This window comes from Triticum aestivum, chromosome 5B (assembly GCF_018294505.1).
Source record: "Triticum aestivum cultivar Chinese Spring chromosome 5B, IWGSC CS RefSeq v2.1, whole genome shotgun sequence".
Lineage (NCBI taxonomy): Eukaryota > Viridiplantae > Streptophyta > Magnoliopsida > Poales > Poaceae > Triticum > Triticum aestivum.
In genome coordinates, this window is record NC_057807.1 from 701761414 (window position 1) to 701775345 (window position 13932).

At 44.3% G+C, this 13932-nt stretch overlaps 1 protein-coding gene and 1 pseudogene across 2 annotated transcripts; one reads left to right on the forward strand and one right to left on the reverse strand.

The window, feature by feature from the left end:
* LOC123117812 (uncharacterized) lies at window positions 1-5269 on the reverse strand. Of its 2 annotated transcripts, none has more exons than XM_044538486.1 (6): window positions 5062-5269; window positions 2296-2391; window positions 1849-1935; window positions 885-1161; window positions 579-783; window positions 1-412 (listed from the first exon to the last, which is right to left on the reverse strand). In XM_044538486.1, exons 1-6 carry the CDS (start codon window positions 5100-5102, stop codon window positions 288-290), a joined length of 831 nt encoding a protein of 276 aa, XP_044394421.1. In that variant the 5' UTR covers window positions 5103-5269; the 3' UTR covers window positions 1-287. The 2 variants fall into 2 exon arrangements, with proteins under 2 accessions (XP_044394421.1, XP_044394420.1); XM_044538485.1 differs by lacking the exon at window positions 5062-5269 and adding an exon at window positions 2827-3144.
* Window positions 5270-8931: 3662 nt separating this feature from the next.
* On the forward strand, window positions 8932-11636 carry LOC123115337 (uncharacterized; annotated as a pseudogene).
* Window positions 11637-13932: the final 2296 nt, after the last annotated feature.

Sequence of the window (13932 nt, forward strand, 5' to 3'; positions counted from 1 at the left end):
TCAACAAAATAAGTTCCAAGTGTAATCGAAATGCAAGGGCAAATTATGACATTGTCGGATGGCATGACAACATTCAATTAAAACTCAGGTTTCCCAACCCATCACACATATCTGAAGCTCAAAATGCAGTATATATTCACCCAAACCAAGACAACAAGACATGTCTCTCAACTTCATCTAATCCCTGCGATAGATGCTCTCACAAGGGCAAGACAAGACACACTAGAGAAGACTGGCCACACAAGTCATCACTAGCCACCGCCCACCAAGCTTCAACTGGTACGTTACTAATCACTGTCTGAGCTTTCGCTGTCCGGATAAGGGTAGTCAATACAAGTACTGCTACCGCCCCCGTATGCTTCGCTGCTTGGGTGAATAACAGGCTGGTAGTTTTTGCATCCATACCAATGGCCTAGAACATATACAAGAAATAAAGGAGTTAAGACAAATATCAATGTGAGGAAACAATATGAGATTGCAACTAGAACATGTGTATCAATTAATTGCACCTGATGCTAACTCAATGAAAAATAAGAACACATGGAAATAAGCAATAGGAACAACTGTCAAGAACGTACCTGCGTCATTTTCCCCAACTATACAGCACATGATCACATCATTCTCACTCCGAAAATAGAGGTCGACTTCAGAGAAGAATAGCTTGGTACTGTCGGCATCAGCAGAATGCTGGTCCTCAGGCTGCTTAGCTGTGAAGTTATAATGGGCCCCGGCCCCTCCAAACTCGGAGAATATAGATATCACTTTTACCTCCACCAGCTCAAACTGAAAAATCAAAATGGAAAGACACGTTTAAAATGGATAATCAGGCTAAAAAGCCATCCCAATTGCTACAACCTCACATACACGGAGAGAGAGAGAGAGACCTTGGTGTTGTTTGCTCTGTTGTATTTACGCAGGGCAACCTCCGCATGGTAGCGCGCAGCCTTTTGTTTGGCCGCGACTCTTCTTTCACGGCGAGCGTTCCTCACCTCCAGAGGTTTCCTCTGTTTCATTACAACTGGCTTTCCAAGGGAGTTCAAGTCACCACGGTAAGTCGACTTGGGGAGTTCGGGGAAGGGGAACCGAAACCTCCAACCATGTTCCTTCATGTTGATACCTTCAGGAGTGCTTCTCTCCTGGGACATCCAACCAGCTCGATTCCTGGTTATTATTGTGAACAGATTGTCATGCCAAAATAAATGAACAAACCACAAGCGCTGTGCGTTAATAATGCATGGAAATGTAAGTGTAGCATTTACCCAGTTGCTTTTCTTTCATGATGAAGGTGCATGAATAGTTCTGGAAACATGTTTACAAACTTGCCGAGTTTGTATGGAGTTAAAATTTGACATTATTAACCCAGTTGCTTTTCTTTATGGTGAAGCAAAAGCAAAGTTCTTGAAACAGGATTAAAACTTGTCAAGTATGTTTCAAATTAAAATTTGACATGATGAGATAAACAGCTGCCAGGTGTGGATACTTGGATACAAACAGGTGAATGGCAGAAACAGGCTGAGAATAGTTTGTGGTATTATCACAATGAGAGCAAAACATGAGGTTTCAACACAATTTTAAGCCTGTTATTGATGCAATTTGCAGTGTAGAATAGTTTTAAAAGGAACAGATTCAGTAAACCACATGGGAACAGGAGGAATTGTGTTAACCATTTTCCAGGAAAAACAGTTTGGAATATAAACAATAATTGACGACTTAATGCTGGGAACCAGAGGATTTGGGTTATCAATCTTGCAGTGACATTTCAGAATGCCAAATGAAGATGCACAATGGTGTTGAACAGAGAGCAGTCCGAAAAAATAAGTAAAGAGGTTATGAGTTTTACTTGCATACCTCCCTTTTGAAGCGGCGCATGAGACGGGAACTTGATGGTGGTGTTGCTTTGTCTCCTCTGCCTTGGCATTCAAATTTTCTTTAAACCTGAACTAGAACATATGAGTTAAATATATACTAGTAAGGAAACTGGGTTATCGACATATTATATATATATAATTATTCTCATTTTAGTCTGCGCTTTTCAGTAGCCCATCACTGATACACCCCTAAAGAGTAGAACGTTTTTTTCCTTTGGAAAAACGAAATTCAGATAACCATCTGGGAACGGGAGGAATTATGCTACTCATTTTCTAGGAAAAGCACAGTTTGAAATATAATTTTTTTTTGACAAGTTAACAACGTGAAGCAGAGTGTTTACATTTCAGAATGCTGAATGACCATGCACGGTGGTGTTGAACAGAGAGCAACCCAGAAAAAAAAACCCGAATATGTTAAGAGTTTAACCTTGCATATCTCCCCTTAGAAGCGGCACGTGAAACTGTGACTTGGTGTTGCTTTGGCTCCTCCTCTGGGAAGGCATGCAGCGAATTCCCCTTATACCTTGAACCATAACATATGATTTATTCAGCATCACAGTAAAATGAAGCAGAGTCATCAGCACAGACTATTAATATTATAAATTCAGCAACCCCTAGAATTCTATTAATGATTTGTTCTCACCTTCTCAGATATAGTACTAGTTTCAGCAAAGTTTTAGAACTATAAGAATTTGCTCTCAGACACATTTCCAATTTCAGCAAATTCAGAACCACAAGAATTTGTTCCGATATACATTTATAATTTCAGCCCTAAGAATGTGTTCTTCGATTCATTTGCAATTTCAGCACATTTTGGAACGGAAACAATTTGTTCTTCAAAACAGACACACCTAGTGGCCTAGTTTAGAGACGAATCGAACTTAACTAGATCAAATTGATAGATCAGAACAGCTAGACGGAACAGGGAGACATCGCAAGTTAGGGCTCCTTGACGTACTTAGGCAGCGGATCGAGGGGAGGAGGGGGGCGCCTCGGGGGGACGGCGAGTGGGCGGTTAGGGCTCCGCAGGATGCGTCTGGGGACGCCATGCGAGGCAGAACCGGCGGCCGCGCGGTCGTCCAGATCTAGCTGGGAGAGGCAGGGGGGAGAGCCGCACCGCCAGCGGTCATGGAGTGGGGAGGGGAGCGGGATGAAGCAGTCGTCCATGGACATGGTGGGTCACGGCGTGCCGGCGGGGCGACGCCGGAGGCGGAGGGGGAGGAGGAGGGCGGCAATTTGGGTAATTTGGGGGAGGGGTCCGCCGGAGTAGTGCACTGCTGCTCTGGTTTATCTGCGAGGGTTTAATTTGGGAATTTTTGGGAGCACCATGCACGTTTTCTTTCTTTTTTTGATTTTTAATCAAGTACTACTATCATGCAACAAGGGGGTACGATTTATATTTCTACTAATTAAATGGTAATAAGAAAATTAAAATAAAATTACTTTTTAGCTATGGAATGTGGAGGGGCCAAAGGCGATAAGGATTGCATAACTAAGGATGATGGGCAAAAATGACGGCAAAACCGGAGCAAAACTAGAGCCAATGAGTTGAGTTGGATAGATGGCGTGACGAGGAGTGTAATAAAGAGAATGGAGCTCAAGGTGTGCACGGTCGTCATATCGCAACGGGGAGACATGGGACGAGCATCGTGCTAGATTATACATTACGGCACGAGCGGTCATACCTAGTCGTCCTTCCCCTCCACCACATCCTCTTTCACCCCTCTCATACATTCGATCATGAGTTAATTTTATTTGTTTATGACATTTTATCATTGATTTTTTTAATTCATTGGTGTTAGGAGGTTTCGGGTTTGACACTTTGACGGGTGCACGCGGCTCGTAACAAGTTTTAGTAGTCGAAGCTCACTTAAGTTTTTAAGACGTGTCAAAATGTGTTGAAAGTGATCTTATTTCAAAGACCTCGTTACAAGAAACACAAATATGCAAACCAAACTTAAATTGGACTTCCAGCTCAAAGAAAAAAGTAGATTTCAAATTTAAAAGCCAAAAAAATGGGATCAATGCTCCCGCACATGCGTACCCAAATCCTCTCATGTTTTCCTATCATCACACGTTTTAGAAGGATTGACCATGTTTTAACTCACGTCGGTATGCTTGAAGGCTATAGATCGCTCCAGTTTTGTATTATACCTTCTAGGACAACACTGAATATAATAGGAAAACATTATTTACACAACTATTTATATCTTGCCTATTTTTCACCATTGCGTCAGGCATGCCCTTCACGAATTAAAAAAAAATGCAAGAGTCGGACGTCATATCTTGTGAATTTAGACAGAAGCTAAGAACACAAGAATACACAGTTGTTTGGATAATTCACAGGAATTTGCAAATATATTACCATGTTATGTTGTCAAAAAGGATGAAAAGTGAGTCTGAGCACATATCTAAAACCAATAATACTACACCTACTGAAGCAACGTACGAAGAGTTACGTAACCTACCTAACAAATCTATCCCCCCCCCCCCGATTTTCACCCGTGTGGGCCCCTGCCATACCCTTCCGTCCAATCCCAATCCTACACACGATACCTGCTACCTAAAATCTGTACATAACTTTACCTAGGTGTAGCATTGCTCATCTAAAACCAATCATTCAGGCGAATCAACATGTGGTTGAGATGGTTAGGTGGACATGGTATCCCCAACCCATCAGGGTTCAAATCCTGGTGCTTGCATTATTTCTGAATTTATTTTAGAATTTTCGGCGATGTGCTTTCAGTGGGAGGAGACGTTCCCGTCGACGACGAGACGCCTACGGTGGCTTCGTAAATCTTAAGATGATATGCCGGCTCAGTCTTTTGGAGGTGCTCATAGGGGTAGCGTGTGCGTGTGTGCGTTCATAGGGGTGAGTATATGCGCGTGTATATGAGCGCTTGTGTCTGTACTGATGCTTAAAAAAAACCAATCATTCAGTAAAAAAGGCAAAAAGAAAAAAAAAACTCATTAGGTTCCGCAGCCGAAATTTCAATTGAAAAGTAGGCAAGCCCAAGGATTACAGCAGCAATTCAAACGGTAGGGGATAACAGTCCAGATTACAGAGGTTTGGGAGAGACTAGGCGGTAGTGCTTTCGCTCGATCACAATTCACAAGGGGAAAAGGGGAAGAACAACACAGCAGACGACGGCACGGCGGAGATGAAATTTGCATGCAGGAGCAGAAAACTTACGAGTCGTCGTCCTCCTGGTGAGTAGGGCCATGATCCGCCATGGCCGGCTGCGTGCTTTGATCTGCAGCAGTCGTATCGAATCCGCGCGCGCCAAGGGGGTGCGTCGACTGCAGGGTTCGTATATGATTTATATCAGCATCGTGAGAGAGGGAGGGGCGGCCTACGCGTTTCCGATTGGTGCGGTGGACGGATTGACCCTCCTAATGTTCTTCGGTTTTTAATAATCCGACTGCCGTTCCAGAACAAGCCCATTGTGCTATGGAAAGAAACGCACATATCGGGTGTCAGCTTCTAACTGTCACAAGTATAGACGTCTGGGTTTCCGAGATAAGATAGACATTGAATAGGTTTTAAATCATGTAGCCTTATTTTTTTTAAATCATAGTATAGACGCAAGTGTCCGTATATACGCGCATACACCCACGCTATGAACGCACACTCTGCCCCATGTCCTGTCCCCATGTCCCCATGTCGTTCCCTGTCCCCATGTCCCCCTTCCTTGTCGTCCCATGTCTCCCTGATGACCCCCTTTGCAACATCGGCAAAGTGTCAGTGGCGACCCTTTTGTAGCACCAATTCATCTGAACCAATGTTGCGAAGAGCAAGTGGCATCGCTGCTGCAAAGCGATCGACAGTTGTTGCAACTGCTACTGGCGACGGTGCAACGATCATGCGGTGACGACCTGGGTGTTGCTGCTACAAGCAATGCTGCAAGACAAAGCTGGACCTTCATCGTGTCGCATGCTTGCGAAAAACGGCATCGCCGACGGCGACCCCTCGTTGTAGCTGCCGACATCTCTCCCTTGCGGCACAACCGATGACCTCGTTGCAGCGGCGTCCGTTGGCTTGCAGCATCGGCATCACCCCTTATAGCACAACGATGGCTCCCCTTTGAAGCGTCGGTGATATCTGTTGCAACTGCAGTGATTGGGCGCTTGGAGCAAAGGACAATGATAGAAGAGGTAGCAACATCGTCAATTGCAGCCGTGGCAGTGCGGTGGGATTGCAGTACCGATGGTAGGCACACGACTTGCAACATCCCTTGAAGCAACAACGGGGCACACGGTTGCAACATCCCTTACGGCGACGGTGGGTGGTGCTTCTTTGCAATGGGCCAGCAAAAAGAGTATGACAACACCGACATGAGAGAAACATGAGCGAGAGAAATGAGAGGAAAGGTAGGGGATGGGGACGCGGATGCAGGAGATGTTTCTGGAATGGGCACGTGGTAGGGGCCCACGCTGACGTGTGGTGAAAGCTAGAGGCGACTAACGCTCCTGATTATGAGTCACTTGAATCTAAGAGTTTCCCAAAAAATTAGGCTTTCGTAATTTTCCACACCAACCCTCTAACCCCAAATGGGCCACCACTTTCTTCTCGGACACATGTGCCACTCCCCAATCCTAGGCGTCTCCAAGGGCGTCCCTTCCTCTGCCCCCATATGTCTAGACGGACAATCCAAAAATGCATGAACACAAAAATAGTCATCCAACGTGTTCTCCTAGATCATGTCATCGGCGGAACCGAGCATATCGAAAAACCTCTTGCTTCTCCAAGTGCCAAAATCTTGGTTGTGTCCACAACATTTGATTCTCTGAAATTCTCTTTGCCAAACACCCTCACCATTGCGGTGGAAAATTCTGACCATTGCTTCAATGTGTGCGCTCTCTGCCACTCGGACATACCCATCAATGACGCCTGCAACTGGGCCATATAACCCAAGTAGCCTGCGCGGCGACTGTGTCCTAGGGCGATGCAGGACCAGGGACGACGATCATGTCGGAGGGTGGTTCTAGGTGGGCGCAAAACACTATCAGACATAGGTAGTGAAAGTAACATAGGAGAAGTTGTGGTGCAGGGGTCGGGTTTGGGGAAGGTACCGCATGTCCAAACTGACATGGCAGACAACCCCATCTCGTGCGTTTGAATCGCATTTGCAAAGGTCATGTTGCAGAGCTCTTCACTACAAAGATGTTGTTGCAAAGCATTTGTATCAGTGTGTCTACTCATGGATCTGAAGCCCCTAACGTCGGGGAGCTCCGACGCCTGTCACATCGGCCGGTGAGCCCATCGGAGCAGCACGCCACCGCCCTCCATCCTTCCTCTCTCTCTCTCTCTCTCCCTCTCTCGGCCCGCTCTATCTCGCTCTTGCAGGCCCTGTCAGTCGCCATAGCTCCATCGCCGGCTTCCCGCCGAAGTATCACCGTGCTCAGTGGCGTAGCACCGATACGGTCGCACCGTCATAATGAGATTGGGTGTAGACAGCGACGACTCAATAGAACGAAGAGATGCAACGAGGTCGATAAGTGAGATATGACGAAGGAGACGAGGCAGTTGCGTACGGGAGGAAAATGTGAGGCTAAGGAAGAGATAAGATGAGGGAGAGAGACGTGGGTGGTCCACTAGGCCACATGTTGAGCAAGGGAGGCGGCCGATGCGGACGTGAAAATTAGATGGCTGAACAAGAGCGTGTTCGATAGGGTATTGGCACTAGAGACTTAATTAGTGGTTAGACGATAAATAAAAATGATGATGTGGCAGGTTGTACGTGCTGAGTTGAATGTGTGGGCATGTGTAATGAGGTGGATGGGCTACATGTCGAGATAAATAGGATGGTGAGCTTGAGTCTCTTGTGTGTGTGTGTGTGTGTGTGTACACACACACCTTTTTTATGTTACCTTTGTAACAAGGGTGAGAATTAGAGTACAAGGCAAGGCAACATGATTTAAAGTTAATCAATCTCTATCTCTCCTTGTCTCTAACTCAGGCGTTTATATACTTCTACTATTAATAATAATTAGAAGTTGCGGAAACGATTAGAATCAACCGACCGATTACATTTAATTCCACCACCTGGTAGCCATCAGATCTAAAAATTGCATTGCGCAAAACATTAGGTGTTGCAAAACACCTTATTGCAACATGCTAGACGATGTTGCAAAATCCCATAGTGTTCCATATAGATCGGATTGGGAGCTGCGGAACCAAATCGCCCGATTCAATCCATGTGCCGCCACATCGTTCGACTTGTCGTCACCGCGCAGCAGCCCCGCGTCCGCCACGCACTCCATTCCCTTCCTTCTCACCTCTCTTTCTCCTCGCGTTCGTAGCCAACCATGAATGCCAGCTACTGCCATGGTCGGCCTCCTCTTTTGACCACCATGCGTTGCTGGGGACCTCCAACGCCTGTGGCTCCTTCCTCTCTCCCTCACTCTTCTCTCCTCCTTTCCACGCTAGCCAGCCATGATCTCCACTGTTGGACGCGTGCCTCTACCACCTTAACAATTTTTCTGCAACATCATCTGTGTTGCAGAAGTCCTTCCGTGATAACACCAACGTTGCAAAACAGTCAAGACGAAAAAATATGCAACATCATCTATGTTGCAGAATTCGTTCCACAAGTACACCCATGATGCAAAAAGGGTAAGATGGTAAATAACAAGTCTACGAAAGAACCTCTGTTGCAAATGTTTCTGCAACATGAGGTTTATTGCAAAGGGTTCTGCAATATTGCATTTGTTTTAGTTGTGAGCAAAGGGCCGGGCCGCTGGATAGTGCCGGATCAAACGGCTGTCGAGGTGTAGGGTCACCCTAGAAGTTGGTACCCGATCTCTGCGTTTCTTTCCTTAGGAGTGGCGAACGGCAGTCGAATAAAAGTCCGCAGAACATTAGGAAGGCCAAACCGTAGACAGCACCAATCGGAAACGCGTTGGCCGTCCGTCTCCCTCTCTTGATCAAACCGTGACGATGGTATAAATAAGAGCGGTCCTACAAATCATATACTACGAATCCAGCAGCCGACGCGCTGCAACCTCACCCACTGGCGCGGATTAGAAACTGCAGATCAAACCATTGACCATGCAGCCGGCCATGGCGGATCAGGGCGGTACTGACCAGGAGGATTCGTAAGTTTTCTACTCGAGTACTCGTGCAATTTATCTCTTACGTGTCGTCGTATGCGTAGTAGCTAGATCTGGACGAGCGAGGCGAGCGAGGGAAGCAGAGCCCTAGCTAACCGGCCAGTCGCCTCCCTCCCCTCGACCCGCTGCCTGTTATGCACGTCATCTCTGGCGATGGCTCCCGTTCTGCCTGGCTGCTCGTGTGTGTGTGTGTCTATATATATATATATATATATATATATATATATATATATATATATATATATATATATATATATATATAAGTCGCCTGGCTTTTGAATTTGGATCAGTCGATTTTGGATCGAAGAAACAAACAGCCGGAGGGGAGGAAGAAGCTCGCCGGAGAAGCTCCACCATTATCTATCTTAGAGTGGCAGGGTCCACCATGTCTATCTTAGAGGTGTTAGGGGAGTGGGAGAAAATTCTTCATGCCAGGGTTAGAGGGATGGCCGGTGGAGGGCGGCAGCACCACGGTGGGAGGAGGTTTTGGGGAGGGCGTGGCGGCGACGCTGCGCGGGAGTCCGGCGGTTCGGTCGGTGGTACGTTCGGAGAAGGAGGAAGAAGAAGGGCCACGCGCCATTGGACATACATCCGACATCCCAGAACGAATCGACTTACCTGTAGCCACGCCCATATAAATTCCTCTAATTCTGTTCTGTTCGGTTCGGTTCGAAACTAGGCCACTACGTATGTCTGTTTTGAAGTTTTGAACAACATATTATTTCCGTTCCAAAATGTGCTTAGATTAAAGTTTGTCCTCTTAGCGCTGAAGTTGGAATGTAGAGTATACGGGACATATTCTTATATGGTCCTAAAGTTTGCCCAAAGTACAAATGTAACCGAGAACAAAGTCATATGATCCTAAAATTTTCCGGAAAGTAGAAATGTTCCGAGAATAAAATAAATTAGAATATTAAGATTCTAAAAATGTATTCTTACGGTTGCAAGAATTTACGGTAGTAGTAAGTATTGTGTTGCTGAAACTATAAGGTAAAATCAAATTATTAAGATTCTGAAATTAGAATATTATTGATAGACTCTGCTTCCTTTTACTGTGATGCTGAATAAATCATATGTTATGGTTCAAGGTATGAGGGGAATTCGCTGCCTGTCTTCCCAGAGGAGGAGCCAAAGCAACACCAAGTCACAGTTTCACGTGCCGCTTCAAAGGGGAGATATGCAAGGTAAAACTCGTAACATCTTCACTTTTTTTCTGGGTTGCTCTCTGTTCAACTCCACTATGCATGGTCATTCCTCATTCTGAAATGTAAATAGTCAGGTTCCCATTGTTAACTTGTTCATTTTTGTTTATATTCCAAACTGATTTTTCCTTGAAAATCACGGGTAGCATAATTCCTCCTATTGCAGTTGATTAGCCGAATTTCATTTTTTTAAAGAATTGCACACTGCAGGGTGTATCAGTGATGGGCTAAGGATTGTACTGAAAAGTGCAAGAAATGCTATCGGTTCCAAAAATATTTTCTAGGTCTAAAATTTACTAAAATTGGAATAATAATAGGTAGATTATGTCGATAACTTAGCTTCATTTTACTTTAATTCAATTTAAGTCATATGTTCTGGTTCAGATTTAAAGAGAATTTGAATGCCAAGCCACAGGAGACAAAGCAACATCACCATCAAGTTGCCGTCTCATGCGCCACTTCAAAAGGGAGGTATGCAAATTGAGCACTCCTAACTTTTCTTTTTCTTGGATTGCTATCTGTTTAACACAACTGTGCATCTTCATTTGGCATTCTCAAATCCTCTGGTTCCCAATATTAAGTCGTCCATTTTTTGTTTATGTTACAAACTGTTTTCACTGGAAAATGGTTAACACAACTCCTCCCGTTAACATTCTACACTGTAAGTTTTTAAAGAGGAATTCCAGTTGTAATGCGAAAGAGGAAGCCTCCGAAGGTGAGGAACGCGCTCCGTGAAAGAAGAGTCGTGACGAAACAAAAGGACGCACGCTACCATGCGGAGGTGGCCTTGCGTAAATACAACAGAGCCAACAACACCAAGGTCTTCCTCTCTCTTTCTTTCTTATCTCCGAGTATGTGAGGTTGTGACAATTGGGATGGCTTTTCAGCCTGATTATACATTTTAAACGTGTCTTTACATTTTTGATTTTTTTCAGTTTGAGCTGGTGAAGGTAAAAGTGATATCTATATTTTATGAGTTTGGAGGGGCCGGCGCCCATTATAACTTCACAGCTAAGCAGCCTGAGGAGCAACATTCTGCTGATGCCGACAGTACCAAGCTATTCTTCTCTGAAGTCCACCTCGATTTTTGGAGTGAGAATGATGTGATTATGTGCTGTATAGTTGGGGAAAATGACGCAGGTACCTTGTTGGTTTTCTTGACAGTTTTTCCTATTGTTTCTTTCCTGATTCTGGCCATGTTTGCTTATTGTTGGTGAGGTTTGCATCAGGTGCAATCAGTTGTGTTGTTCACACATATGCCTTGATCGCAATCTCATATTGGTATTTGTCTAACTCTTTATTTGTTCTGTCGATGTTGCAGGGCATTGCTATGGCTGCGAAAACTACCAGCCTGTTATTCACCCAAGCAGCCAAGCATACGGCGGCGGTAGTAGTACTTGTATTGACTATCCTTGCTCAGACGGCGATAGTGACAGCGACTAGTAATGTAGCACTTGAAGCCTGGTTTCCGGCGCTGGCTTGTGTGGCCAGTCTTCTCGGGTGCGTATTGACTTGTTTGCCTTGTGCGAGAATATCCATCGCATGGAGTAAATGGATGAACTTGAGAAATGTGTCGTTGGATGGAGACCCGGGTCTCAACTGAATGTTGGCTTGTGTGACCAACCCAATAATGACATTTTCTATTGTGGTTTGCGTCTTGGCCTGAGAAAATATGCACTACGGTGAGTAAATGAAGTTATGTAGACATGAGATGAAAACCTCAACTTGGATGGAGTAGTGTCATATTTGCTCTTGCCACTTGCTTATAATGTACTAGGCCGTAGGGATGTTTGTAGACCAGATGGTATATAGTGTCATATTTTGTCGAGTTATGACATTTGATATATTTTTTAAGATGGTGAGAAGGAGTTTTTTTTTTAGAAAAGGAGGATGACCCCCGGCCTCTGCATCTGGGCGATGCATGTGGCCACTTTATTAATTATTCTCACAAGACCTTACAAAGTCATACAACAGTAAGACTAAAGCCGCCGTCTAAGCAACAAACTGTCGCTACACCTATCCAGTTGATGAAGGGGCGCAGATAGCCTGAGCCTAATACCAAACAGACACCGCAGCCAAGCCTAACATCTAAGACCTGAGACCCTAACCTAGCCACTTGCCGGGTCTGGAGCACACACTGGTCCGGCGTGCTCTCAGAGGCCGCCGCCGCCAACTGCCACCGCTCCATCTTCAGAACTGTACTGATGCATCAACCTTGCTCGGTCTAGTTATCATCGGGTGAGAAGGAGTTCGAAGCGTAGATGAGTCTAACGCTCACCATCGTTACAAGTCCGTAGATACCGGTCCGCGAAACTAGTGTGCTGATGACCAAGCTTGTTGCCTTGGGGTTGATCCAAGTTCATCGTAAATAGGTTGTGAATATGACCGCCATTGATAATGATGGCAAAGAGAAGTGACATCACGGATTGGTCGCGTAAATATTTTTTTTCTTCCGTAGCAATGCATAGGCAATTTTTGCTAGAATCAGCAGCGTTGGCTGTACGGCCCATAAGCAGGCCAATCACCTCGAGAATAAAAAGACACGTTGCGGCCCGTAAGCACGACGACTGCACGCCCGGGCTTCACAGGACACGGCCTCGGTCGGCTGCACCACGCCGTTGAGAATAAGCTTCCAGCTGCTATTTGTACATGAACAAATTTGGATGGCAAAATGTTCCAATCATAACGAATAACACCATCTCAAATCTCATTCTGTTTTACCACACTCAGTTTTGTAATTTACAACACTAGTTCATCTCCTCTTGGTCTGAAAGACTGAAACTTAGCTTCTAGTACAAACTTCAGATTTCAAGTTCAATCAACCTCAACCTGTTAGGTTGAGCAGCTAGGTTTCACGGCGGAGGTGCAGACATGGTAGCGACAGTCACCCTCCCTCTCGCTGCGAAGTTCAGTTTCACGGCAACGGCGAGCAAACATCGACGGAGTTTGAAGTTTTTTTTCCTCACGCAATTGGGCTTCGTTTATGGGCCGCATGGTTTTAGGCATTGCTGGGGTGCCTGGGGTTTTTCTTTTTTCGTGTTTTTAAATTTTTGTTCAAAATTCCAAAAAATGTTCTCGATACTGAATTTTTTCACAGATTCAAAAAAAATGATGTGTTTCCAAAAATTATTCGTATTTTTCAAAAAAATGTTCAGGATTTATAAAATTGTTCAGGTTTATAGTTTTTATGAAACCTGAACACTGTTAAAAAAAGCAACAAAATTTCAAAAAAATACAAACATTTTTTTGAAAATCACCAACACTTTTTTGGAAAGGAGAAGAATCTTTTGAATCTCTTAACAAAATTTGAAAACGTGAACGTTTTTTAAAACTCGGGAACAAATTTGGATGTAGGAACATTTTTAGAAATTTGCAAACAATTTTTGAAAATAGGAACAATTTTTGGAAACACAATTTATTTTCTGAAAACATGAATATTTTTTTAAAATTACGAAACAAATTCGAAAACATGAACAACTTTCCGAAACACGAACATTTTTTGAAATTTGTGAACAATTTTTGAAAACTGGATCAATTTTTGGAAACACAATAGTATTTTGAAAACCTAAACATATTTTGAAACTATAAAAAATTTGAAAACATGAACATTTTTCGAAAACAAGAAACTCTTGTTATAAACTTGCGATCAATTTTTGAAAATATATTTTTATAAAAATGTTAAATTTGTGCTCCAACCAACTCATCCAAATGTCCCAACTATGGGAGAGGATCTGGCGGTATACTCCAAC

Excerpts from the sequence above, each read along its gene's own strand:
- LOC123117812 (XM_044538485.1), bottom strand. The coding sequence starts at position 3,041 with ATGTCCATGGACGACTGCTTCATCCCGCTCCCCTCCCCACTCCATGAC. Across the intron at positions 2,392-2,826 it reads CCCCTCGATCCGCTGCCTAA|GTATAAGGGGAATTCGCTGC; the intron begins GTACGTCAAGGA and ends TTATGGTTCAAG. Across the intron at positions 413-578 it reads AGTTGGGGAAAATGACGCAG|GCCATTGGTATGGATGCAAA; the intron begins GTACGTTCTTGA and ends TATATGTTCTAG.